Source organism: Aplysia californica, unplaced genomic scaffold (assembly GCF_000002075.1).
Source record: "Aplysia californica isolate F4 #8 unplaced genomic scaffold, AplCal3.0 scaffold00386, whole genome shotgun sequence".
Classification (NCBI taxonomy): Eukaryota; Metazoa; Mollusca; class Gastropoda; order Aplysiida; family Aplysiidae; genus Aplysia; species Aplysia californica.
The window spans coordinates 97,187-124,833 of NW_004797656.1; the positions used below are offsets into that span (position 1 = coordinate 97,187).

Genomic DNA, 27,647 nt, shown 5'->3' on the forward strand with positions numbered 1-27,647 from the left:
GGGGGGGGAGGGGGGGTTGGTGTTTTTCACAATAAAAGTTACCTGCTTTTGTTTTAGTTGAGTGTGGATCTTTGAGTTCAAAACAAATACCGGTATTTCAAAGTTTAACTCTGATCATTTTCAAGTATAAAAGCATCCAAAAATATTGAAACATTTATCACAAACATCTTCACTAACAATGTTGTATACTGAAATATTTCATCTACATGACAAATACTGGCCACCCTATCACAATATGCCCAAGGCCCAGGAAGTTGTCCCACTAACAAAGCAATCCTCAATGTCCGGATCGGATGTGGGAACAACTTTACATGACACAGCTATGACCAAACCATACAAACAAAACATGCTTAACTCACCGAGTAGCTGACGGCAGCGTGGTGCAGTTGAGCAGCCTGTCTTTGAAGTGTTTGTCTCAAGTAACTTTCATCTTTTAGCGCATGCATGCTGTTGAGTAGGAGGCATTGTTTTAGTTTCATTAATGGAAGACGGAAAAAGGTAAAAAAAGCATAATATATAATATAAATGGGGGAAAATTACAAAAGATATCAACAAGATTATCTTTTCGTGAAATCAAATAGTATAGTATCAAAATCCTTTGAAAACAGGCCCATAAAACATACAGGACCTGTGCACCTAAACAACAGTATTTACACCTTTTGTAAGGAAAAGTTAAGGTAGTATTTGCTAGGGTCTGCGTTTAGCTAAAAGGAATTGATAATAATATCAATAATAATAACAATCACATTAAAAGCAATCACATTATTAATAAATTGCATTTACATTGCTCATTTTCAGCTCAACAAGGTCCTCAAAGTGCATCACAATAAAAAAAAAAGTCAAGGCATGGCCAACACATGCACAATCAAGAAAGAATAAAAGTCTCTACTAAAAATTACACCTTACCCCATTACAGCATTCTGTACAGCGCCTAGCTATAATTGAGCATCTACAGCTCAAAGCATCTTTATAAAAAAAAAGGAGTCAAAATCAATTAACTCCACAAAAAGGAAGAAGAGGGAGTTGGAGGCAATTTTTTAAGGTACATCCTTTCTTGGGACGAGATATGAACAGTCTTACATTTCAGTAATATGATAACATCCTTCTTCTCCTCTGTCCCCCACCCCCACTCATACTTTGGCATGACACAGTAAGAGTTTAAAGCATCCAGTTTGTCTTTTAACTGGTTGAGCCCCATAGCATTTGCAGAAAGGAGAAGAGTTGACACAGAATTGCGACAACAAACAAAATCCGTAGTAAGTGATCAAATGTCAGTTGAGATTGACTTTTGTGTCGAGTGAACATTTTTAAAGCGAGAACTCCTATTTGAAGACAGACTGGATAAAATTGTAGAAGCACCAACCTTTACATTACAGAGGTATTTTGCAGATTATTTCACATGGGTAATGCATCATCCGTAAAAACTGCAAGAGACACCGTCTTATATATCGCAATGGAGCTGACAGAAAGTCTATAAAAATAATTACCTTTGTTGAAGAATGGCAAACTTTTTCTCCCAAGTTCTGTGTGCCTTTTCTACCTCTGCTTGTAGCCTGAAATGAAATAGCCCAGTGCTTTCAAACCAAAATGACAATCTACTATTTTATGAAATACAGACTAATCACTCTCTCGTCATGCCAACTAACATACTAAATTTGAAATTTCACTTAAAGTATAATTCTTAGTCATTCTAAACATTAACATTTTTCCTAGATGGAACAGAAAATTTCAATACATTTTTCTGACCTAGGCTGAGTATTTGATTATGAATAACATTTCTATTTATCATTTACTCAAACTTATTTTGAAATTAAAGTTACTTTTTCACAGAACTGTTGCTTATGACATCTTTAGATGAAATTAACATAACTGGCGGCATAAGGTCCTTACCTAAGGATTTCAGTTTTCAGTTTGTCTTCTGACTCTTTCAACGTTTTTGAGCTAATAGAGTCCTGTGTAGCAGAGCTTGACTTTTCTTTCTCCTGAAAAAACACCAAAAAAACAGTAACATATAAATATACACAGGCACAGGCACGAACATTCAAAACTCAAAATCACAGACAGCCTGTACAATATGCCATTCCCCTACTGAACCGCTATGTTTTCTTTCTGTTGGCAACACTTTTCTCAAAGAGTTCCCAAAGCTCCTCTTTAAAAAAAAACAATCAAGTTTTTCATACAACTGTCTTGAATTCAAATCACACTGCTCACACAAGGGAAAATAACACACCTATCGTCACTGAGAGCAAGGTTACATGAGCGCACTGCACTCACCCTCGTACAGGGTGATACGCACACTGCTGACTGCTGGTATTGGGACACATCTTTGCCTGTAGTGTACATAAAGCACTAGGATTTTCTTGAATATAGTCATGTGAATGTGAGGGTGGATGCTGGGTGGTGGGGTGAGATCGGAGATAGACAGTGTGGTGATGCGTTGAGCTGTATGTGTGTGCATTATGTTTGTGTGTGTGTGTGTGTGTGTGTGTGTGTGTGTGTGTGAGTGTGTGGTTATTGAAGATATGAATCGGGAAGTGATCATATAGATTACACAAGAGGGGTGAGAAGAACAACGTCATGGTTTCGACCTGACAAAAAAGCAATTTTATTTTTGTCATTAAGGCTCATCAGCAATACTTTCTTGCTTTGACATCAAACAAAGAACACGCATGACCCATCCTTCTATTGTTTTATCAAAAACGGGTACTTTTCATGATGGAAGAGAAGAGAAAATGAAATTGTCTGACAATAGAAACCAAGCATCACATTGTAGCAGCGGTTGTCAAGAAGTCCTGTACTAAGACAGAAATTTGTCAAAGATTAGATATCCCAAATCAACACTTTCCATGTTTCTAAAGTCGAGAAAAACCCAAAAACACCGCATTGGATGTCAACCCGACAGAAAATGAGCGGGCTTTTCCAAATTTGAAAAATCAGCAAGCACATGCAATGCCTCTTCCTATCTCTGATGCAATTCATAACACTACATCGAAAAGATCCCAAGCATTGCAGGAAAAAAAAACCAATAATAAAGAAAACCATGATCATAGCGTTAGAAAACAACAGCAAAAAAAGCTCGCTAACTAAAACGACAGAGTGAGATACTTACCTTTGCCAGCTTTTTCTCCAAGTCAGCAAGCTGAGATTTCATTTGTTTCATCTTAGACTGTTCAGCAGTGGAGGCCTTCTGTGCTTCTTCCTTAGCTTTCTCCACAGCCTGGCATTATAGCAAGACACAACAGTTTCATATGAACAATTCATTCATTAAAGAAAAAAAAAGAAGAAGACGTAAAAAACCTGACATAAAACCGAGTTTTTCTGCCTGTTCTTCTTGTTTTTGCTTACTTTGACTCTCCCAATCTTATGATCTGAATAAAAAGTATAGCACACCTAGAAAGTACTTCAGCCTGCATTCAAAATGTTCCCTCCAAAGCTATTTGATTGATAAAACGATCAGGAAATAAAGAAGGCCTCCGACTTCACGAAATATTTGTCTATAAAGGGTGTAAAATGGAGTACCGGTACTAATTAATTTCTGCAACAACCCTGCACTCCTCCATAGCACATTGTCTACTACAAGAGGAAAAAAGGTTAAAAAAAAAAAAACAAGAAAAGACAAAAGCTTAATTGTATCTTAAGAAATGGAAAAGGTCAATACGACATAGTTGGGAGCAGAAATGTTCAAATTTGTAAACGCCAAACAGCCCCCTTAACTTCACTCGCATCTCTCCACATCTCTGTGACTATAGCATGGTAAAAATGGTTGTTTTTGTTGAGGTCACATGGGTGCCTTGTAATCTCAAAGTATTCATTATAGGTGTATGTCGGTTCATAGGATAACCTCATCAGAGCAAAGCTTTCATAATAAAGTGGGTGTGCCAAATAGCTCAGTCGTTATCATCATGTTCAACTACTGTACACATGTGTGTGATCCAAAGTTCTTATCCAAGAAAGTTACTTAAATTCATAATTATGAAATATTGGCAGTTGCAATTTAATACATCATGATGCAAGCATGCAAGGCAGAGTGCTCAAGCTATAGAAGATAAAAAAGTATACACTCATCAGAAAATGGAGCTGAAAGAAGAATTCAGAGTAATCCTATTATTCATGCAACATGCTTGATTCTATTGTTATTATTTGGTATGGTGTGCATTTTAAAAATAAATTGTTATTCATATGAAACAGCATTTATCTTACAATAAAAACAAAGAATTCGCTTTGTTGTGTAAGAACAAAACCGTGCCATTTTCTTACAAAAGTATAAAGAAGAATGATGAACCAAGATAAAAACATTTTTGTCCACATTTGACGCTATTCAACAGAGTTCACTCTGGAGTTGGTATAGAAACCAGATGACAAATTACACGAGTACCTCCTCTTTTGCAAGGCGCAGCTGCTCATCCATCATTCTTTTCATCTCCTCTTTCTGGTGGCCAAGCTAAAGTGAAAAAAATCTTCAAATGTTTTTGAAGTGCAAAATTAAATAGCTGAAAAGAACTATGCATTTATAACGTGTTCAAAAGGAATAGGCAAAATAAACTAACTACAAAAACATTTTAAAAACTTCATATTTACCTCACCACAGAGACCTGAACACAAAGTCATGAATACTAAGCCTCATACAAAGGGTTAACTGAAATAATGGCATGCAGCAATGTTTGTTCCATTACTTAAAAAAAGAACTGTCAATTTGGAATCATAAGAAAACTGAGTAAAATATTATAGACTGCTGGCTACTGTTAAGTCCATATCGAATGTGACTTTTTAAAAAAATAATCTTTGTGTTACTGTGAGCAAAACTTTGAAATCTGACCGTTTTAAGGGCACAAATTAAAAGCATAGTCTCTGATGATCATGCAAAGGGTTACCTTCTATAAATTTAGTAGGGCAATTTCACTTGACCTGACGATATTTGGTAGATTTTGTGTACACTGGTATATTTATGTTTGCCAATACATTACCCTCTAACTTTTTTGAGAAACCAAAAGCCCTGTATTTTAGGGATCATGTCCGACAAAAAAATCTTCAGAATGTGGATCTGAAAGAATACTAATAGCTCATAACAGGTTCTTGCTGGGCTAAAATATGTTCTGTATAAACAAACATAAAATTAAATACTTTTATTGCTTTGTTTTGTATCGGGTACTGTATACCTAATGGCAATTTTAAAAATTTATAATTCTGGAAATTTATGTTGTAGCTGTGTATTCAGGTAAAATAGGGAAGTGTCCATTTTTGTTTTTAACTACTCAAACTCCCATTTTCTACTTAACAAAAGAAAGGAAGATGACATTGTTCTTCTAAAGAAGTCTCTGGATTATGCCATTATGTAAGATGAGAAAGTTCATGGGTAAATTCTATTTTGAAGCACAGACTGTAAAAAAATCTTCTTAACAAGCCGTCACTATCAACAAAGCTTCTTTTGACTGCACATTAATAATCCAAATAAGTCTGACAGCTTTGCTCCGATTTACTTAAATAATATCCAGTATGTGACTGACAAAGACCCCAATAAAACTGTGAACTGCAGATAAAGCTTCAAAAGAAAAGGAAGACAGAACCATCATAAATCATACCATCAGCTTTCCTAAAGGGCTTGAAAATACAGTGAAATGAGATAAATCTTTTAACAAAACAATAGCCTTATGTTCATGAAAATGAAGGCTTGAGGTCATTAAAACCAACTCCACTCAAATAGAAGGAAAAAAGTCCTTCACACACACAAAAAAACTTATTTTTTAAAAAAACATGCAACGTCTTTGAAATCACAAGTCTAAAGGAAAAAAAAAAATTTGAGGTAAAACAGATTGCAAGCACAAGATAGAGGAATGCAGAGTAAACAATAACTGAAAGTCATGGTGGACCAAAGAAACCACCAAAATAAACATGTTAAACAGTTAGATATATAGTCACACAATTATCATATGCAGCAAACAATTCTGTGATTATATATGTTTTTCAAAAACTTAAAAGAAAAGGCACACGAAAGAAAGAACAGCATAGGAGACAAAATGGCATGAAAGCAAAGCACAAGATGGTTCTTTCATACAAAGGCCTATCATTAAAGAAGAAATTCAATTTATTTGTATTTTTTGTGCAAGAGAGAAAGAGAGAGAGTATATGTGTGTGTGTGTGTGTGTGTGTGTGTGTGTGTGTGTGTGTGTATGCGTGAAAAGTTAGTGTATCTGTGATAATATGCGTGTGATTGTTAGATAGCGCATAAGATGCCATGAGGGCTCAAACTTGTCTTGACAACAGATAAAAAATATCTGCAAACATTTTTTGTTAAAAATATGAAGGAATAACTGCCATCGTAAATCCCTGGGTTATGTTCTGTACTACAGCTGCACATTTTAAGCAGCCTGACACCTTGCCTATACAATGATGTGGGAAAGAATCTAAGAGGAAAAGTAAAACCAGGCGTACATAATTAAAAAGATTCCTGTTCTGCAGTTTCTCTTTATATTATCAGCTTCAATTGTACAATCTTTACAGTAATCATTTGTTGCCCTGCAAAATACGTAATTTTTTTAAGATGCAGAGATGTATAAATGATTAAGACGAAGAGATAATCACATCAACAAAAAGGAAGGAAGGAATGCAGAAAGACTTTTTGCCTCTTATGAGTTGGGTGGCATTTAGCATTGCTGTTATATTCTTGTTGTAATAGCAACTGCTCCCCCCCCCCCCCCCGACTCTCATTTTACCCCAACCTTTCAAACAGAAAGAAGAAACAAGAGTAATACCCACCCACCCCAAAAAATCAAACTGTTAAAAAAAATATTAAAAAGAACAAAAAGAAAAAAAGAAAGAAATACATGAATAAACAAAAGTATTTCTTTAACCCCTTCTATCTTCCAAGAGGAAAAGAAATATAAAAACAAAAACAGAAATAAAGAAATACAAATATAATAGATACAAATGTGAAATCAGTTTCTCTACATTTTGAGTAGAAAACCCAAATACATATCTGAGAAATTAAGAAGACCCATCTCATAAAAATGCCAATGAAATGAAGTGTACACAAAACTTTAGCAAGCTTAGCCCATAAAAATTAAAGCACTGTATAGGCCTACTCTTTCAACCCCAAATAACTACAAATGCAATCCCATGGAAAACTCTCAAGAGACCAGACACTTTGGGACACAAAAAGGCTAAACCCTCATCATGCTATATATTTCTTTAGCCTCCTCCAAACAATGAATTTTGTACACTGCGAGAGAAGGCACGAACAATATTATCTAGCAAGAAGAAGGTAAAAAATACTAATACATCTATACATGCATGTCAAAGACTGTAAGAAAGAGTACATTTTCACTCATTAATATCATGGCATCACTGGTGAATGACATGTCATCAAACAGTGAATAAGTAAGCACATGACAAGCATTTCATTTCTATTAAAGAGTTTACCAAATCATCAGCCTGAAAGCAAATAAAACAAGTTAAGTGTCAAGTGCCAAATTCAGTAATATATGTACATTCACTCTGAAAATAAGTCACTTAACGACGGAAAGTCATTTTGAAATGGCGATATGTATCTCTTACTTAACACTGTGCATCCAGTTCTAAATACCACTAGTACTGTGTCGCTGAGTAACAGACCGGATGTAAAAAGAAAAGAAAATCCTCTGTTGCTGAGAATGTGGACTATGTTTCACTGCAGACAATTTAAGTCTCTGTTTTTCTTAAAGTTGCAATTGTTGCAACATACGATATTCCGACAAATAACCATCACTTATCATTGGAATTATAAGACTCTAACTAACAGTAAAAATGAAATGTAACAAAGAAGCAGCAGGAGTGGCAGCTGCAATGCAAAGCCCTTTACAGGCAAATTTTGAGTCTTATAAATAAAACAAACAGGCGTTCAAAGAAAAGAAGGTATCATCCACAAAAACAAGAGAGATCTTAAGACAACGTATATAATTATATTTCTGAAATAAAAAATCAAGGTCATCTTGAGAAATAAGAAACGATCAGTATTTTTGAATGACTCTGCTTGCTGAGCAACTAAGAGTGTCATGGATATTAAGATAGCTGAACTTAATATCATGGCAATATGACTTCATTTTCACATTTGTCATGCATATCAAATTTGTAAAGCACTTTAAAAGGCACGGAGGCTACCTATTTAATACAATCAACTAAAAAGAATTCTATGTATTTGTAGTAACCTTCATGGCCTAGAGTGGTTAAAGAGGTTAGAAATGACAAGATGCATGAAAATAAATGTTGTAAATAACACAAAGCTGGAATGATTCCAGCTGTAAAAGAAATGACTTTCTCAAAGAATAAAATCAGCCTTGCTACAATCTCATTAAAGAATCTGAGAAGACTTTATCTTCACTTAATTTGTAAAATAATATTTCTTTCCTCCACAAAGGCTGTTAGTGACAAAAAAACATAGCTACAATCATACATTTTGACAATCTCTCTGTCCTCTACCACAGTCCCACACTCAAATGGTACCATGGAAAAGATATGATGCATATGAGCCTGCTTTGAATCTTTGATGAGACATTTTTGACTCAATATTATCTGAGCACAATGAATAGCTGTCTCCACTGTACTGTTAGAGATCGACATAAAATCAAGGTCTTGCCATTTGAGTTTGTTCTAACAGAGTTTTACGGCACTTGCAACACAAAAAAGTCATATAAGTGCCGAAGATTAGAGGTGTTACAAGAGAGTAACAAACATAAAAAAGAAGGAGGAAAGATAAGGACGACAGACTTTTTATAGGAAAGAAGGAGCAAACTACTCCAGAGCACCCATCAATCACCCACTTGGTATTGGAAACATGGCATTATATTGTAAGTGGCAGTAAAACTGCACTATACCATATCATCCTAAACAATGCCTGAAGAAACTAAAACATGTATAGAGCCATACACACCATTTTCTTGGTCGTCTCTTTCTCCTGTGCAGCTGCCTCCATGAGCTCATTGTGTTCATGCTTTAGCTGTAGTCAAAATAATTTTATTACAAACACATTCACATTACGCTTAGGAAATTTGTCCACACAACCATTTTGAAACAAAAGAGCAACTTTGTATACATTTCCAGCTACTTTCAATGTGCTGTTACACCTAAAAAACCATCAGGGGTCAGATTTAAACAAGAACAAAAACGTCTGACAGAGAGTTAACGCAGCCAATGTGTGGCTTAAAAGGTAAAAATCATTTTAAAAGTGGAATAGGGGTTTCTAGTACAGTGCATTCGACATGTGCAAGGAATAAGAATCATAACCTGGTTCATAAGGTACTAAAGTAGTAATTAAACCTATAGTGGTGAGAAACGCAGGTATTGTGTGCACACTTCTAATGAAAAAACTATCATGCATAAAAAAAAAGTGTAACATATATGTCTTTATGCAAAGTTAACAAGTACTAAAGTTGTAAGACATGAAACCATTAAAGTGGACTTTCCCTCCATGTACTAACATTTGCATTCATTTGGGATAATAGACGGACTTTGGTAATGTGTAAAATTCTCACCTGCTCCACCATGATTTCACTTCTCTCCTGTTGCTCTTTCATAGCATCCATTTCTTTATCTGCAAACAAAAATGCACATCATTTATATATATGTCAAAGTTCATGTCGAAAATTTGATGACTTATTTTAAGCTTTGCGTCCCATATCGCAGTGACATTATATCATCTAATGACGGAAATCAGAAACAAAATTGAAGACACTTAAAATTGAAAGTGCATTAAAGCTAAATGTTCCTACTCCAAAGGGCATTAGCATGATTGTATGCCCTCTCTCTTGGCATACTGCAATTTTTATACGTATGATTTTGTGTACACTGGTTAATCTACCACATACATACACACTAGTGCTGTGCGATTTTGAGGAAACAAAAATTCATCCAAGCATCGAAGCATGAGCTCAAAATTCATGCTATTCGAATAACTCTGTTGAATGTTTTTTTTCTTGTATACGATAGGTCCAGACCTAACTTCCGCTATTCAACATTCACTTAACTATTCACAGCCCCGTCGAATGGTATTTTCTTATACACAATAAACCCAGCTCTAACTTCCGCTTTTTGAAGTACCATCAAATGTTTTTTTCTTATATATACGCTACGCCCAGATCTAACTTCCGCTATTCGAAGCGCCATCAAATTGTTTTTTCCTATACACGATAAGTCCAGCCCTAACTTCTGCTATTCAAAGCGCCGTCGAATTGTTTTTCTTCTACATGATAAGTCCATCACTGTCACAGCACCAGTCACTGAGCGCGCGTGTGTTGTTGTCACAGACAGTGCGGTGTGATGACATGACGTCACCGTTCATAACACTTCTAATTTCAAATAGCCTAGGGGAAGGGGAGCTTATTGCGACAGCTAACTTCAAGAGAAAAAAAAACATTCACTGCGCTTCAAGTAAGAGTCAACTGCCCTTGCTTGAGCTATACATGGTGTGACGAGTGAATATAAGGGATATTCTCTAGAGGAATATTTTATATCTCTTTTTGGCTCCTCCTATCACTCTGTCTCGTAACCATCAAATAAACGGTATTTCTGAAGGCTATATTTATCTAAATTATTTTAAATATACTATGCTCTAATTTTACTAAGTTTAAGAAAAATGAGATGAAAATCCGTTATCTGTTTTAAAAAAAAAAATCACACGGCATTCAAATTGCTCTGCCACACTTCATATAGCTGTGAATAGTGCAAAAATCATGAATGTCGAATAGCAAAGTCGAATGGGCACAGCTCTAATACACACTTCTTTCTATCACTCAAAAATACTTTACAATTCAAGGTGGCAGTTCAACTTTTTTTTTTTACTTCAAAAGTTAAAAAAAGATCTCAAAGCATTCTTACGAAGAGTCAAGATTTCTTCATCCTTGATATCCAAAGCCTCTTCCAGTCGAGAAATCTTTTTGTCTGACTTTTCTAGTTTCTGAGTCGCTTCTTCAAGCTCCTCTTGTGCTGTATTCAACTGGTCTTGAAGGGCAGAGTCAACACGAGGCTGAAAATTTACAAACATTTTGATGTTGAAGAAACTGAAATGAAATCAGCACTAGAACAATGACAAGTGAGGGGACCCATACTTTTCTCTGCAATTCCAAACATGGCTATTCACTGATGAAATCAAACAAAATTTACAAAAAAGAACAAAATCTGAGAGTAAGTCAGACACTACAAAATGAAAAGTCTAACAGGGGTGGTTTACAAATAATATGGTCAGAATCCTTACATTACTTTCATCTTTCAAAATTTTGAAAGGGAAAAAAGTTTCAAAAGTCACAACACTGAATTTAAACAGGTTCCAATAAAAATGCCAGTGAATAGAGAATCTGGGGCAGATAAATAATTTTAAGAAAGTATGTCAGAAGAAATCTTTTGACTGATTATTGGGATAACAATATCAAGGAATAGAAATTCTTGAAATAGCTGATATTGTGTGACAGTAGAAATACTGGTTCATGTGAAGCCAAGTGTAGAAAAAAACAAAAACAATATGAAGACATTGAATTTCAAATAAATCACACCATACGATGAAATGATTCAGCAAATTACTTCGTACTTTTGTACTACACCCTCTGTTACAGTTTTTTTATGGTGAGATTTCATCTTGGATATTACCTTTCTAAATTTTTACTCCTTTTCATATTTTCTTATTTCCTTTATTGAGAAAAAGGGAAAGGGAAGGGAGAGATGTAGGCCTTGGCCCGAGTCATGAGCAACTGCTCAAACTCTAGAGAGCAAACATTGCTTAGTAGGAAGGAAACTCTCTACAGAAGCACAAAACCATAACATATTTTAACCCTTTCAGCACTGGGCTATTTTCGTCCCTCACTTCCCTTTGGCCGAGGTAATACGGGAGTCCTTGACCTCTCAGGCCTAGCCAATGGCGACTGTTTGGCGACTGTGTCTGCCATTTTTTGCAGTCAATTTAGGAGATGACATGCAAAATATTTTTTCAGAAGCAATTGGACGGATAATGGTAAAAATACCCATTTGGGTATGAAGCGGCCAGTGCCCTGTAAGGGAAATATATATGTGTCACTATGCAGTGGTATCATGCGCTCGTCAATTTTTGGGCATATGGAGTTATTGATATAATCTGAGAGCTGATTTATTTGCTTTGCTTCCAATGAAATAAATAATCCATTTATCTCGAACAGAACTCTACATATTTTCTTTTGAAGGAAGTGAGGTTGCCTAGTCACAGTGTTGAAATTAGCGAGAAAATGGCCGCCAAAGATTAGTAACTCCAATAGCTAAGGAGTCTTTGAAAACTGAAAAATGACATATTTTGAGCCTTTATTCACTGTTTTTCAGTAATATTCACATGGAAATGTGTTATCATATGGATATATAATAGGTTAAGCCATACAAAAAATTCAATAAAAATGTCCAAATTGGCAGAAAAATGCCTGTTTCTCCGATTTCAGTATTTTGAGGAGCGCCTGATTTCACCACGCTGCCTCACATGTGCAACTGGGCTTGTGGGAACAAAAACTTGCGAGAGAAATACACATGACTGGGCCTGTAACAGTTATTCGAAAATAAGGACATTGTATCCTCCTCTTCGTCTATGGAACATATAACATGATATCAAAAGTATATATTCCGGAACAAACCATATTATGCAGAATTACTTCAAAACTTGATAACTCCTTATCTCCTGAAACAGCCAAAAACAAGTTTCTTTGACTGGGAGTTCTTTCAATGCATGAAGAACTATCAAAATAGGTACATTTGTTTGGATTTAATAACTAATTTGAGTTATGGAAGATACTGTAAAACAAATAATAGAGGATGATTCGACAAATTAAAAATGCATACCATGTAATCTCTTCTTTTTAGTCAGATAACATAAATTTAGTTAGTTGAATGTTAGACAAACAAACAAAAACAAAAAAGTCAGTGGCATACACAAAGACAATTTTGTAGTGACTTCAAAAAGTAATGTTAAAAAACATATTACATACAACAACAACATCAAATATAAAACAAACAAAAAGCGAAAGACAAAAAGTTCCAAAGTTCTCAAACAGCATGTAAAGAAAGCAGATATGCAGCAATGCTCAGACAAAGCTATGTACTCTCAAGCTTTTTGCAGTGATAATCTTTACCAGAAGAGCTGAGGTACTTCTTATGTGGGCAATTCTTTAGAGAAATATAATGGCAAGCAAAAATGGCTTAAATTATGGATTTGAAAAAATTCAATGTGGTAAATGTTTACGGAAATTTTATTTTTATCACCTTAAATTTTCCGTCTGATTTTATTCAAGGCATAAAAACAGACCTTAAAATCTTTTACCATTACCAAATATAAAAGTATGAGCACACAAATTGAGGACAGACACGGCATGATGGGAAGATATAGTGCAAATGTGGGGGCACTCTTTCACTTATAGGCATAAAGCAGTCAAGCAGCAAACAGCAGACAGGAGTCCTCTGTGATAATAGCATCTTCATGTAAGTACTGCAACGTTTTTCTATTTTTTTTGTGATTCACAAGGTGAGGAAATCATGTGTCAATGGGATGGAATGATACTTGAAGGATTCATTTTGTGGCCATAAGTGGAATTCTAAAGGGCAACTTTTAGTTCTGCATAAATAATAGGGGAACAATGTGGGCATTCTATGAAAGAGAGATAAAAAGGTAATACTTTCTTATTCCTGTGGCAAATTTTAGGTGGTTTTACAACTACAAAAGATTGAATAATCTGTCAGAAGATGATAAAAGAACTTCATAGGCCTTACTCTCTCCTGCAAACAATGTATGTTCTGATAAAAATGATGGACAATCCTCCCGCTCATGATTCAGTATTATTCAGGGGGGGGGGGGGGGGATTTTCAAAAGAGTGAGAAAATGTGCAGTAAAGCACAGTGTGGCACCACAGAAGAATAGCACAGGGAGAGTGCGGATGGAATGCTTTGTGGTGTGCATACTACACAGAAGAGATGAGCAGTTTTGTCAAAAGAATCCATACCCATGAGGTAAGGGTACTTTCAAAGGGTATTTTGCATGTTTTTATTAACAACCAAAAATATATTATTGTGGAAAAAAGAAAAAGAAGAACGTTGAGTCAATTTCAACCAATATCCCGAGAAGTAAACATATTGGATTTTATCATGACCATTTTTAGTCTTTTTGTTTAAAATGAAATTTTGTTACATGTTATTATCCATCACAATGTTAAAAATATCCATTTGTTCAATATATTGTTATCTTAAATCTTTAAGAACAAAAATATGTTTTATGACACTTCAAAAAGAAAAACAATGTTTTCCAGTCACTTCATCACCCATTAAAGATTAAGAACTCATATCCAGAGAAACTGCAAGATAGTTTACCACAACGGGAGATCCAGACGCTCTTGAAGATTTGCTTTTATTCGACTGGCAAAAAATAAAAGTAAAATAAATCAGAAAGAATGGTAATATGATTTCTAAACAACAGATTTAATACTGACATTTTGAACAAATGATACCATAATAAGCCGAAGCAAATTTTAAGTAATAGCAAAAAATTGAAAGCAAATTGAACTAAATTGAAATGGAAATGTGTAAAATTTGCTAAATCTATACTTATGCTTGTAAAAATGTAATAAAAATGAAAAAGATATGAGAAAGCAGATTCAAGGAATATTGTCCTCATTCTACAACATACAGAACTCTCATCCATGACAAATCGTCTCTCCATGAACCTCTCATCATCTTCCTCTTGTTGCTTCATTTGCTGCTGCTGCAGTTGAGTTTTGAGCATCTGGATCACACCTTCATTGCGAAGGATTGTAGCTTGCATTTCCTTGAACTTTTCCTCTTTGTCGGCAAGGTCACTCTTCTGTTTTGTTCTCTCCCTAACAATTTTTGTCTGCAGATTTTTCTGAAAAGAAAAAAATTAGTAGGTAAAATAAATAACAAGTGGTCCTAAGTATTCACTTCAAATACTGAACTCACAGTCAATATTTCAAATTAAGTATCTTCTCAGTTTTTCATTCTTATATTACACAGTACTCAGTGAGACACTCCTACTTTCACGCTGTTACTTGTGAGTGGAAAATTGGACAAGCAAGCTAAAAAGACAATGTCAACTCATGGAACTCCTGCATCACATGAACTAGTCAATTGTGCCTTCTGATTTTCATTCTTTAAGAGAAAAAGGTCTTTAACTCGTTATCTCAGGCAAGTCTTCTGCTCAGGCACATTCTTTTACGACTTCAGCATCAAATTACTTTTTGGCAATTTCCAAAAACAGGTCTCTTGTATGAGGTGTTCATTCGTTAGATGAAGAACAACCAAAATAGTTCACTTGTTCTGATTTAATAACCCATCTACTGATGTTTTTGCCATTTTTAGGTTTAGTACCAAAACAGGGCCCTGGCGTTATGGGTTTACCCCCCTTGGAGATAAAGAGTTAAGAGTAACTAGAGCAACATAGTGAAGCATACGCCAGCGATAAAAAGGGAAATTTTGGTGGTTTAGAGTACAGCAGATCAAACATATCTGCTTCTCTATTGATAAGAAAGCAGTGGATTAAAAAGCAACACTAAACCACACACAGCATGGCTACAGTGAAATCTGAGTTGAACTCAAGAAGCCCTGTCAATTATGTTCTCCAGTTAGAGCTGTGGAGTCAGAGGGATTTCCCCCGTTCCCCTGCAGTCACCCACACACACACAGATTCCACGAAGTTTGATATATATGTGTGTCTGGAGAAATGTCCCAGTTGTCAGCAAAACTATTTTTAATTAATAAAAGGAGTGAAAAGGCCAAAGGAGTGGTACCTGGTAAAAAATTAAGCTTTATCAAAAAACACACATTTAGCCATTTCTTACCAACATATTGAAAAGACTTTATGATATCTTAAGTGTATATTTTTTGCAACGCGTTGTACTTCACCATAGGTTAAGTCACTCAACCCCGTGACCGAGATATCTCGGTCAGCTCGTGGGCTGTGTTCAATCCAACAATCGAGATAACTTGGTTCTATAATTTTCTTCCCTATACTAGTGGGAACGGGTATTTGACTAAAACAAAGAAAAACAATAACAGTATATGTGTTTGAGCATTTGGAAAATGGTAGTTGGAAAAAATGCTCCACAGGAAACAGAGAATGTTTTGGAATATTATAGCATCTGTCTTGATAATTAAAAAAACAACATAATATGCATTTAGCCTACTTTATAGATAAAGCAATCTATTATCTATAATATCATCCCATTAAAATCCTAATAAAACTTTTTGTCCCCAAAGCAAATACTCCAGTTACAGAAAGTAGCACTTGCACTCAGTGTATAAATCACTGAAAACCAGGTCTCAAGTCTCTGTATTTTTTTTATGAAGGTATTTTTACACCCACATTGAAACAATTTAAATCATTTAAGAGGCAGGATTCCAACCCTGCCAGTCAGGGCCAACCCGGGCTGGTAGGGGTACATCCCGGCAGAAAGACAGAGACAGTGATAAAAATGTTTTCCCCATGCGGGAATCAAACTCAGATATCCCATGTTCTGTGTTCAGATTCATGATGGCTGTCCCAGCCTAAACCAGCATCTCCGAGTCAGGGTTTACTTACACTGAAGTGGACAGACAGTCTTGCTATGGCATCTGCAAGTTGTTGTCGAAAAGCTTTCCGCAAAGAATTTACCCTCTGTAGGGAAAAAAGGTTGATTTCATTAATGCAGAAGAAAAGAAATAAAGAAGGCATGTGCATTGTCCTTTGTTCTCTTTGTTTTATAGTAAACTGTAAGCCATTACCTTAACTACTGAAAATGTATACTGGCAACAATTATAGTGTATATAGGTCTATTTGAAGTTTAATTATTTTCAGGTTTTAAAAAAAGCAAGAAAACTTGTCCAGACCAGAAAGGTATTTTCTCAAATTCAGAAATAGTATTTCTAACTACAAAATTAAAGCTTTCATAATATTAATCATATAATAAGGCAATATACTCAATCATATACTGTGTAATACTTACATCCTGATGCATTTTTTCCAACTCCACAACTCTTTCATTGATCCGACAGTATCTAAATTTGACCCAAAAAAATTGTAAAAGTCAATCAAGTGTTACAACTTTTTTCCCCATATTGTCACAGTACTATAGACTATGTTGATAGTGCATTGTACTTTTGTTTTTGAAAAAGAGTAACTTGAAAAAAAAATTATTTCTTCCATGCCATATTAATTGAATATAAGCATCTTAGGTTGGAACTTTCTAAATTAAAACATTTTCACGGCAGCAGAGATCAGTACACTAATTAAATTAAAACAATTAAACAAGTCAAAGAAAAATTTAACAAGTTGCAAAGGATGGCGTTTCATGTGAAAACTATAATGTTAATTAATTAAATCTTAACTCACAATTAACAGTTGGCCATTTATCTATGACACACAAAGAAAAACATCCAACACACTGCAGCAAAGAGAGAATTTAAAAAAAAAAAGAGTTGCAGTAATTATACTGTCTTCCCAATCAAAGGATGACATAGCAGAAAATACATTTTCACACATAAGGCCCCACAATGAAGAACTACTTTCATAAATTCATACTTATTCAAAAATTTATATGACTAGAAGAAATAAGAAAGTATGTTCTTACAGTTCAAGGGATTTCTCTTGAAGCTTTGAATCATGATCTGCTTGCATAACATGCTTTGTGAAATTGATGTCTCTTCTAAGGTTTGCCACATCCTGCAAATAAGAAAGCATAGTAAAAATGTCACTGGCAAGTATTTTATTGTAGGATATAATGGGAGTAACACCTTCAGTGTTAATGCCAATGTTCGATAAACAAAAATATATATAATGTATCAAAGTCGAAGATAAATCCTAAGAATTGCTTTCTTTTCCGAAAAATGCAATTATCCACTTTTAAAAACTGGAGTAAGTGATATTTTTTCACAAAACGAGGCATAAGCGATCTGCCTTTCTTAGCATATTGCAGAAAATCTTTTGCCCATCAAACAAGTTATCTATCCCCAAGTGCATGACGGTTTGTGGTGGACAAAAGTTTGTTGGTGTAGTGTAGCTGTTCCATCCCTCACTATTCAAAGTCAAATTATAGGCTTCAATGATTTAGATAACTAAAATGTGCAATATTTTGATAAATCATTTATGTTAACTTTGCTATAAAGCCCATTGAGAATTCATATAAAGGAAATACTGCAAAATACAGTCCACTTATAACGAGTCCCGAAATAACGAGAAGTCTGTTATAAAGACACTACTATAAAACCCCGTTTTTTTTCTCTTCTTTATCTTTGTAAATAAAATACTGCTACAGCGCAATCAGACAAACATGCGAGTCAGCTATAGTGGAATATTGCTGCTGCTGTGCACAGTGCATAGGCCAATTACACATAATGTAAAACCTCGCCAGTTGAAAAACTTGTTGGTGATCTAGCGAAACAAAGAATGGGAGAGCCCATATGTGTCAACAATAAAGGCTGGAACGACTGAGTAGGGAGGTTGTGGCATGCGCAGACAAGCAGAACGTATCACATGATAGGCCAGCCCAGGCCTAGCCTAGATTATCTAAGCCTACCATGCCTCTCACTTCTCCGATGAGGGGATGGAGAGGTCACAGCAATGTGATGGATTGAGCAAATGTGTGACATGCGCAAACAGACGGTAACGCACCCCAGAGTGTGGTGTGGTGGGAGACACCACAGCGGGTGAGTTAGCCTAGAGCCAGAGCCCTTTCTTTCTGATTGCCAACGCCGAGCTGTCAACATTGCTAGCGCTAGAGGAAGAAACCTGATTCGATTTTTGATCAAGTAAGACCAAGAGGTCACGTTGAAACAAAATCAACATCAGGGGAGATAACAAAAAAAACCACCCCCACTAAACTCATAGACAGGACTCCTTTATCATTTCCCTTGAATTCATTACTGGATCCCTTATAGCGAGAATTCTGCTATAACAGACATTTTGCACTGGTCCCCTTCCTCTTGTTATAACAGGATTCCACTGTATAAATGTGTTCCATAATCATGATAATCATTATTTTTATCATCATTATTACAATTATTATTTTAAAAACACAATTACAATCATCATTGCATTCATTGATAAAAAAGATATGTGATACATGTCCAAAGCAATTTACCTGCGAACACTTTTTTGTGTGCAAATCTTTCTTCTTATTCATAAAAGTAAAATTCAATTAATGGCACTTTCTAAACCTTCTTTATTCATAAAATCCCATTAAACTTTCATCTTTTCAAACACAATACCATGTGGCCTACGTTATGAGTACCGTAAGAAGAAAGCAAATGAAAAAGAAATTCACCTGCAGTAGTATCTGCAAAACTTCTGTCATCTCTTTGAGATCAACAATTTCAGTGACTTCTGTCTGAGAGGCACTATCGAGGCTGAAAAAGCCAATCTTGGCATTGTCTGCCAAGGCTGGCCTGTTGAAAAAGAAAACCAGAAAGAGGACAAAAAAGAAAACAAGTTAAATTTGAAACATCTACAAGTTTCACAACCATAAATGTGAGGCAGCGTGGTGAAATCAGGCGCTTGTCAAAATAATGAAAGAGAAGAAACTGGCCTTTTTTTTCGCAGGTTTGGGAGTTTTAATCAAATTTTAGGCGTTCGGCTTAACACCTTTCACGTACATTAAAGAACATATTTCTGTGTGGAGTTTATTGAAAAATGTTGATTAAAGGGGGTGGGGGGGGGGGGGGCCTACACCTGAAAGCTATCTCGCTTATTACTGGACCTAATTTTACCAAATTCCACACATATAACAAGCATAGTAAGGAGTCTTAAAATCCGCAATCAAATTTGAGAAAAAAGTTTCGTTTCCATGGATACGGTGGCCATATTGGATTTTGTTGACATGTCTTACGTAATGAATACCGCACTTATCATTCATGGTAGTTGATTGTTTTTTTGCATGCGTGTTTATAAACATTAGATCTAAAAATTTGTCTGTTGTTTGGTTTTTTTTCCTAAACGAATTAAAAAATTTTTAATGAATTTTTTCCTGAGGTAGCATTCAAGTTATCGAAAAATCTGTGAAAATGCACACTCCAGACACCACCACCAAAAATCTATTCCGTATATAAAAATTTCAACATATAAATTTTTAGTATTACATCTTCTCTTCATTCTGAGAAAATTTCATGAAGATTGGATCAAAAATGGTGGAGTTATTAAAAAAAAGTATAGAGAAAAGCCATGTTTTGAGAAAACGGCTGATAAAGAAAAATATAATACTGACTTTATGAGGAAATGGCGGTGACAAATACGCCCAGTATGGGAAAAAGTACGGTTTTTGGGGGTTCTTATGCTATGAAATAGTTGTAGGAGGGGCTGAGGAAGCTAAAAATGCCTACAACTCAAATTCCATAATTTTTAGCCGAATTTTGATTTTGGGGGTGTAGGCAAAAAAAAAGTAAATGTTCAGTTTCCATGGACTCTCAAGCAGGGGAAATAACTAAACTTTGACGGCCATTCTCTCGTTAATTTTACGTCTGAATCAGGGCGACCCTCACCTCCTTCAATCAACAATATCTCGACTTATATCCAAGATAGACGGGCATTATTATCATTGAAAGCAAGACAAATGAACAAGTTTTCAGATGATACCAATAACTCAATATGCCCAAAAATTGACGAGCGCCCGATCCGACCGTGACATGACACAAAAATATACTTTTTAAGATGAATGTATATGACTCTATCAGTGGTTCTTAAGAACTCATGCTCTTCTTATAAGCATTTTATGTATTCAGTTATTTGGGGACCTACAATGTCTGATATACTCTGATAATACAAAAATGTCCAGTAATAGTTTAAATAGTGACAAAAGCTGTTTAATAGACAGTCACTAGAGGGTTCAATTTTAAACACAACATCTTTCCAAAACACAGATGACAATGTGAACAAAGGCTGTGGATCGTAAAATGGAATTGTAGACTAATATACAATCAACAAAATTGTGTATGACATATACAACCAACAATATACAGTAATATACATTATATTTACATTGTTACAGCAGTGCTGATAACCCCAGAAGGAAAATAAACAGGGCCCCTACAAATTCTCCATTGCTATATATTTTCTGATCCATGTATAACTCAATAAATTGTAAATAGGTCAGCCTAACTTGTTGCGTCTTTATTAGAAGTATACATTTAGATCCAGTTTTCTGGGTTTACTAATCTAAATATAAACAATATAGAGACCAATCAAATCAATAGAAACTCAAGCTAGCTATTACTATTTCGCTTAGATTTATTAAATAAATCAGATCTGACAGTATTTTTATAATGAATCATAATTATCAATCAAAAGCCTATTATCTTCAGACAGTTTGGCCATAGAAATACTTTTACCACTACTACTACTACTGCTACTTCCTTAGTGTAGTGAAAAATTCAGATCAATATTTTTTATAAACACTCATTAGCTGTATTCTAAAAAATTCCTTAACTTTTTATCTCCGGCAATCCGCTCCCAGCGACTCGCGGTCGGAACCACTCTGCCGGTGAGCCGCTGGCAGCGGCTCCGACACATTCCTTTACAAAGACTTTGACATTAATTTAAAATTACTTTTCGGCAATTGCTGAAAACAGGTCTCTTTTATTGGGAGTTCATTCATTAGATTAATTATGACTATCAAAATAGGTCGACTTGTTTTGATTTAATAACGCATTTAGTGACATTTTTGTCATTTTTAGACCTAATACCAAAAAGGGGGCCTATTTCGTAGTGGGTTTACTCCCCACGGAGATAAAGAGTTATTATACTAACTTAAATAATCCACAAGCTTTCTACAAATCTTAAACAGGTTTATAGCTGTGGCAAAAACGTCACATCTCGTCAATCGGCGATGTTATACTAGCCAGTTTCTTCGGATTTTCCCCAAAATGCCTGTGCCTTTGATAGCAAGGGGTTTTACTATATGAGCCTTATGATGGCAAATGGTTAAAAGCAAGTCGTTCATATTTTTCAAATCATGACGCTCTTTATTGAATGCATGTTTTGAGAACCTTTAGTATTTTCATGAAAAAAAAAACAGTGTTCACAATAAAATCAAGTTCTTGTAGTCAAACAAGCTTTGTCACTGGTAAACTGTGACATAGGCCGTATGCGTATGAAAAATGTGTGTGAGAAGCGGGAAGTGCTGTGAACAATCCCATTTTTCTTGTGACTGAGATTTATGGTATTTTATATAAATTGACAAACATACGGTAACTTTTTAATCTAGCCTCAGTTTTTGTGGAAAAATATGATTAACTCTTTCCGGACGTATCGTCGATATATCGGCGTGATCCACACCCCTTGCGGATATATCGCTGATATATCGGCTATGATGAGGTACCTCAGTTTACTTTCATTTTAACATGATCCATTATCTATAAGTACTTTTTATTGTAACTGAAAACTTGGAAAGGGTTTAGGAAACCAAAACATCTAGTTTCACTTTGTCAAAGCGTCCATCTGGCGAAAAACAAGTGAATTAGTTCTTGAGTCAACAAAACGATCTAACCGGACTCAGTGTGAATATCATAACTCAAACAAAAATGGGAATATTGCATTCAAATAAAAAGCTGCACATTCAGAAGTTTACGGAAGCTGCTCTTGGCCTGTATATGATAAGATAGCTATGCTGGTTCGCTTTCACATTTTTAGTGACAGTGTGTGTAATTTTTTCCGTCAAAATATATTTTTCTCACCACCATCGCCATTCCTAACCCTTGCAATGCATACTTATGTTCAAAATTAATCCTCGAATCATAATATGTTGGAATGTATTCCTTATTCAATTTCCTTCAATTTGATATATCATATGTTACATTTTGAGCGATGGTTATGCTTGTATGAAGCTATTTTGTACATCACCTGTGCAGCCGAATCGAGTCACAAGTTAATTACGTTTTGACCCCAAAACAATTAGCCTATGTCCGGAAAGAGTTAAATTAAGACAAATTGATACAAACTGCTGTGCAAAGTATGGATGACATTGATTCACCCGTTAAAGAGATATTTAACGAAAAGTTGCACCACGAATGTTTGGCCGCACTAAAATCTAAAATTTAGCAGGGCCTAGAATCTAGATCTAGTCCAGTAGGTTTAATTAGGCTATAGTTTATAGTATATAAAATAGTTTATAAGTAAGAGTAAGCACACATTTGTGGGCACTCCTGTACAATTGCGCTCCCGCGTTAGTTCTAGCACAAGGAGCTTGCTCTAGCACTAAATCACACAAGGAAAGACTACTGGATATCGATACTGATATAAACATTCGGTATTGATGTTTTATCGGTAGATCTAGCCTACAAAATGAAAAGTGAATTTCACTTGTATTTAACAAGGCAAGGGGGGTTTCAGGGGCCCCCCTGACCACCGGGAGGACTTCCGTAATGAGTGACCACTAGGACCACTATTAAATCTAGATTATACTCAATGGCTTCCAAAATCATGATGGGAGACCGAAAGCCACAGTATAGAATCTGTTCATGACAAAATTACGGTAGTTTGCCCATTTTTAGGCCCAGTTCAGTTTTGAAGGTCTGAGTCTGGGATTAGTAGACTTGAATCAAGGCGCAGCAATTGTTGACCCCACAGATTTTATCTACTTCCGTTGTTAGGGAGCGCTGAGTTGCCAGGTTTTCTTAGGTTTCTAACCAAATTCTCACCGCAATTAATTCTAGCAAAATACATTGTATTATTATTTCGCAACGAGCGACCAATATGAAACTGAGAAGAATAGAGAGTTGTTAGGGTTAGGGTTCAGTTTAGGGATAGGGTTAGAGGTATGGGTAGGGTCTGGGGTAGGGGTTGGGATAGGGGTATAGGTTTCGGGGTTGGGATAGGGGTATAGGTTTCGGGGTTGGGATAGAGGTATGGGTAGGGGTAGGGTCTGGCCCGGGGTAGGGTTTGGGGGATAGGTCTTTCCTTGTGTTTGATGAAGGTCAGGTGTTGGGTTGGGAGGGGGGAGGGGGTAGGGTTAGGTCTTTTCTTTATTGTGTTTTTTTTTAGGGTTAGGGTTTGGTGTAGGGGTAAGGGTAGATCTCCTCTCTTTTTTGTTGTGTTGCTTGAGGGTTAGAAGTGGGGGTGGGAGGGAATAGGCTTAGGGAATAGGCTTAGGGTTAGGGTAAGGCCTCTTCTTTATTCAGTTTGTGAAGGGTTTGGGTTTGGAGTAGGAGTAGGAGTAGGGTTTGTGGAAGAGTTAGGGTTAGGATGGTAGGGGTGGGCTTAGGGTTTGGGGTAGGGGTAAGGGTAGGTCTCTCCTTTATTTTCTTTGTTGAGGATTATTAGGGTTGGGGTAGGAACTTGGGGTTGGGGTAGGAATTAGGGGTTGGGGTTAGTGTTGGGTTAGGGGTATGAGGTCTCTTCTGTATTGTGTTTGTTGAGGGTTAGGTTTTTAGGGTTACGGTTGAGGTAAGGGTGGGGGTAGGGGTAGGGTTAGGGGCTGGGTCAGGGTTCGGGTTAGGACTCTTCTTTATTGTGTTTATTGAGACGGTCGCTCGTTGTGGAGGGAATGTTTTCTTTTCTTATAGTGTAATTGGTGGGGTGGGGTGGGGGAACGGGGGGTTCAGGACGCAGCACTTCTTTTTTTATGAGGGGGGGGGGGGAGAGGGAGGGGGCTTGCCTTCTTGATTAAGGTAAGTTTTGGGGTTAGGTTGTTTTTTTTTCCTTTTCTTCTTCCGTTCAAAACATGTGCGTAGTGAAATCGTTATTAGTATAATTTTTCGCTTCATCCTTTACCATGACACGGGCGTACAAAAAGAATGAAATACAAGTAGACCGGTGCGGAGAAAGCCGCGCTTGTTCACGATGGCAACTCAACAAATGGAAGTCGTTTCTTTTATATATATGAAAATGAGGTAAAATCGACTCAGAAATTTACTCTTTTTTTTCTTTCTTTTTTTCTGTTTTTTTTAAGCAAATCGCATCAGCTTTCCTAATTTTGTGAAGGAACCTCGTCAAAACCCTTCGAGGTAAAAAATAATTGCGTTTTGAGAATTTTGAAAGGCGATACACTCCCACTTAACTGAAGTAGGTATATAATTTAACTTTTTTTTACTCATTGTTACACCAGCTTTTGGCATAGTGGTAATGCTGCTGGACTACTAATCATGTTTGCTTTCCTCACTCACAGATTTGAATCACGGCCACGAGACTTATTTTTCTAATCATGTCATATTACTGTGTATGCTTTCAGATATTAACATGTCACTAATAATACCCATCAGGTGAAGAGACAAAGGAAGGCAAAAAGAACACAAAGTAACACAAACTCAGTTTACTTTCTTTATTGCCCAACCACATACTAAACCCTATCTTTTACGTAGCCCACTCAAAAGTCCCTTCTTTATTGCGTAGGTTGGGGTGGTCACTCGTTACGCAAGTCCTTCCTGACCACCTAACAAAAACATGGGGAGTTTAGTTTCAGGGGGGCATGCCCCCCCCCCCCCCCCCCCCCCGCCCTTAATTTGACCATAATTTGAATTTTCGCAATTAAGTTTGATTGGCTATGTCTCCATAGGCCTATCGGCACGCACATCAAAAAGTAATCGTTAAGAACCAGAAGTAATCGTTGGTGGGGTGAAAGCGAGTATCCCTACCTTAACGGCATAACCGGGACCGCAATTGTACAAGGAGTGCCCATTTGTGACATAGATTAAGACATTTTACAGACCTGAACATGTCATTGTTGGCACTAGAGTCCCCATATATTGCTAATATATGATCCTGAAGGTCTTCTTCGGCTTTGTGATATGCATGTTGGTCATTCGGAGACTCAGATTCACGCCCGTCTTCAGTCCCAAGTGCGGGAGAATCCGCCATGATTGTTGTATGTAGCAACAAGCCGGAAGAGCTAAGCCTTTAAAACTTTAATCTATTTTTAACGGTCAAATCTTAAACTTTGCAGTATTATAAAATATTATAATTCTTTTCATAGCATTTATAAAACTGATTTTCCCAAAGAAAGTTGCACTTTAATATTTTTCAGCATCAGTGTAATTTTAGTCGTGTAAATGTAATTCCCAATTATTATTTCTTCTGCTTCCATCCATATAAAAAACACTTTTGTACTTTCAAGATGGCTGCTACCATTGTATTTACAGTTTGTGTCATCACTGCGAGATCGAATTGAAGATAGATCCAGTAGCCTACAATAACTTATTGTTAAACCCAAAGAGTAAATTAGATAAATAATATCAGTCTTTTCAACAATTTTCTTACCGTGATGGCTGCTGAAGCGAATATTAGTTCTCGAAAAAGTAACAAATCGAGGAGAGAAACAGCGGTGAGTTTCGCCTTCACCTGTGTCACAACACTACACTACTTACTACAGTAGTACTACAGTCTAGATCTACAGTAACGGAGGTGGCCTGTCGACGTACTTTGTTTTACTTTTTACTTTTATTAGTTGTAGATAGATATCTAGATCTAAATAGATCGGTAAGATTGTACTTTACCAGACCACCGGTCGGAACTATTTTCGCAATGGTGTAGCAATGCCAATGAAAATTTAAATTTTCACTTTTGCCCTTTTTTTTTGTACCTAAGAAAGGATTTTCAATTCTAAGAATTATGCTTCTTGAATTTTGAGAATCGGTTCATAAATAAAAAAGTTATGGGGTTGTAAAGGTCGGCAATGACCCACATATATCTAATAGTAATAGGAAAATACTCCTAAAAAGTGGACCACGCAGTAGCAGATTCTGTAAGAAAATCGACGATATCTAGGTAACTAATCGGAGTGTTCGAGAGAAACTTGGCTACCCGATGTGTTTTTGAGTGTAGAAATCATTTCGGCAGTCAGATTTACTACCAATTTCGTAGTTATTTTGTTATAATTACAGGGTTCCCGCGGCCTCCTTGAATTCAAGGAGTCCTTGAAAACTGCTTGAATTTGCATTCAAGGGAAAATATCCTTGAAAACTCATTGAATTTGCATTCAAGGAAAAATCTCCTTGAAAACTCCTTGAATTTTGCCAGATCGGACAGGAACACGTGTACATGGTGACTGCCAGGCCCCTGGAATTACCCGGTCATTTGAAAAAAATCGCAGAGACCGGAATGCAACGGGAATTTGAAGAAATCTGTAAATTGCCCCGTGAAAGACCCGGGAAAATACATAAACGTTCTCGAATATTTGAAAAACCAAATCCGATAACGTCCTTGTGTTCATTTTTGCCGGTTGCGGTTGTGATATAAAATTCATTCGGCCTTTCCCGGCCTGAGAGTACGTTACCCGCGCACAGACGGTTATGGCGGCAACAAGTGGAAGTGTATGTGCGATACCGAAGCTCGATCGGGAAAAATCAAGATCTACTTTCGCTTTCGTTACCACTTAGAAATTTGCCGGTAGGACCTATAGTAGTCTGATAGCGCCACATTTCTAACATGCAGGTTCTGCATTACAAACGCTGTGTCCCTATGAAAATAAATCGTTTGTCCTGTGCTGTCACTTGTGGAAAAAAAAAGAAAGAAAAAGAAAGTTATACAAGCTTCTTGTCGGGCTCGCCATCGTTACCGGTCATTGAACCTGTGCATTTTCGTCACATCGTGAGTATCGCGATGGTTGAGGTCACCAAAGTTCATGCAAAGTCTGAGCGCTGTGAAGTATAGGACTCGGATATGGGGGGATTATTTTTTATTTTTTTTTTTAAAGACGCACGCAGGGGGGGAA

The 27,647-nt window shown here is 36.3% G+C and overlaps 2 protein-coding genes across 6 annotated transcripts in view; one reads left to right on the forward strand and one right to left on the reverse strand.

Annotated features, from left to right (window-relative positions):
• LOC101850494 (uncharacterized protein C10orf67, mitochondrial) overlaps positions 1-25,811 on the reverse strand; it is a 36,951-nt gene extending 11,140 nt beyond the window's left edge. Inside the window, exons 1-16 of one of the 5 annotated variants that reach the window (XM_005103699.2) lie at positions 25,647-25,811; positions 19,278-19,398; positions 17,586-17,677; positions 16,962-17,013; positions 16,559-16,633; positions 14,651-14,866; positions 14,335-14,379; positions 10,846-10,993; positions 9,504-9,562; positions 8,903-8,968; positions 7,417-7,428; positions 4,376-4,441; positions 3,110-3,217; positions 1,891-1,982; positions 1,488-1,553; positions 360-447 (exon numbers count right to left, since the gene is read on the reverse strand). In XM_005103699.2, the coding sequence (XP_005103756.1) occupies positions 360-447; positions 1,488-1,553; positions 1,891-1,982; positions 3,110-3,217; positions 4,376-4,441; positions 7,417-7,428; positions 8,903-8,968; positions 9,504-9,562; positions 10,846-10,993; positions 14,335-14,379; positions 14,651-14,866; positions 16,559-16,633; positions 16,962-17,013; positions 17,586-17,677; positions 19,278-19,398; positions 25,647-25,795 (1,455 nt within the window). In that variant the 5' untranslated portion in view covers positions 25,796-25,811. The remainder of the gene's footprint in view (positions 1-359; positions 448-1,487; positions 1,554-1,890; positions 1,983-3,109; positions 3,218-4,375; positions 4,442-7,416; positions 7,429-8,902; positions 8,969-9,503; positions 9,563-10,845; positions 10,994-14,334; positions 14,380-14,650; positions 14,867-16,558; positions 16,634-16,961; positions 17,014-17,585; positions 17,678-19,277; positions 19,399-25,646) is intronic. The other 4 variants (XM_035971147.1, XM_035971146.1, XM_035971148.1 and 1 more) reach the window with 4 other exon arrangements.
• Positions 25,812-26,027: 216 nt separating this feature from the next.
• The window catches only part of LOC101845412 (tRNA wybutosine-synthesizing protein 4), a 43,789-nt gene continuing 42,169 nt past the window's right edge, over positions 26,028-27,647 (forward strand). The window contains exon 1 of the mRNA XM_005103675.3: positions 26,028-26,258. Coding sequence (XP_005103732.1) covers positions 26,199-26,258 — 60 coding nt within the window. The 5' untranslated portion in view covers positions 26,028-26,198. The remainder of the gene's footprint in view (positions 26,259-27,647) is intronic.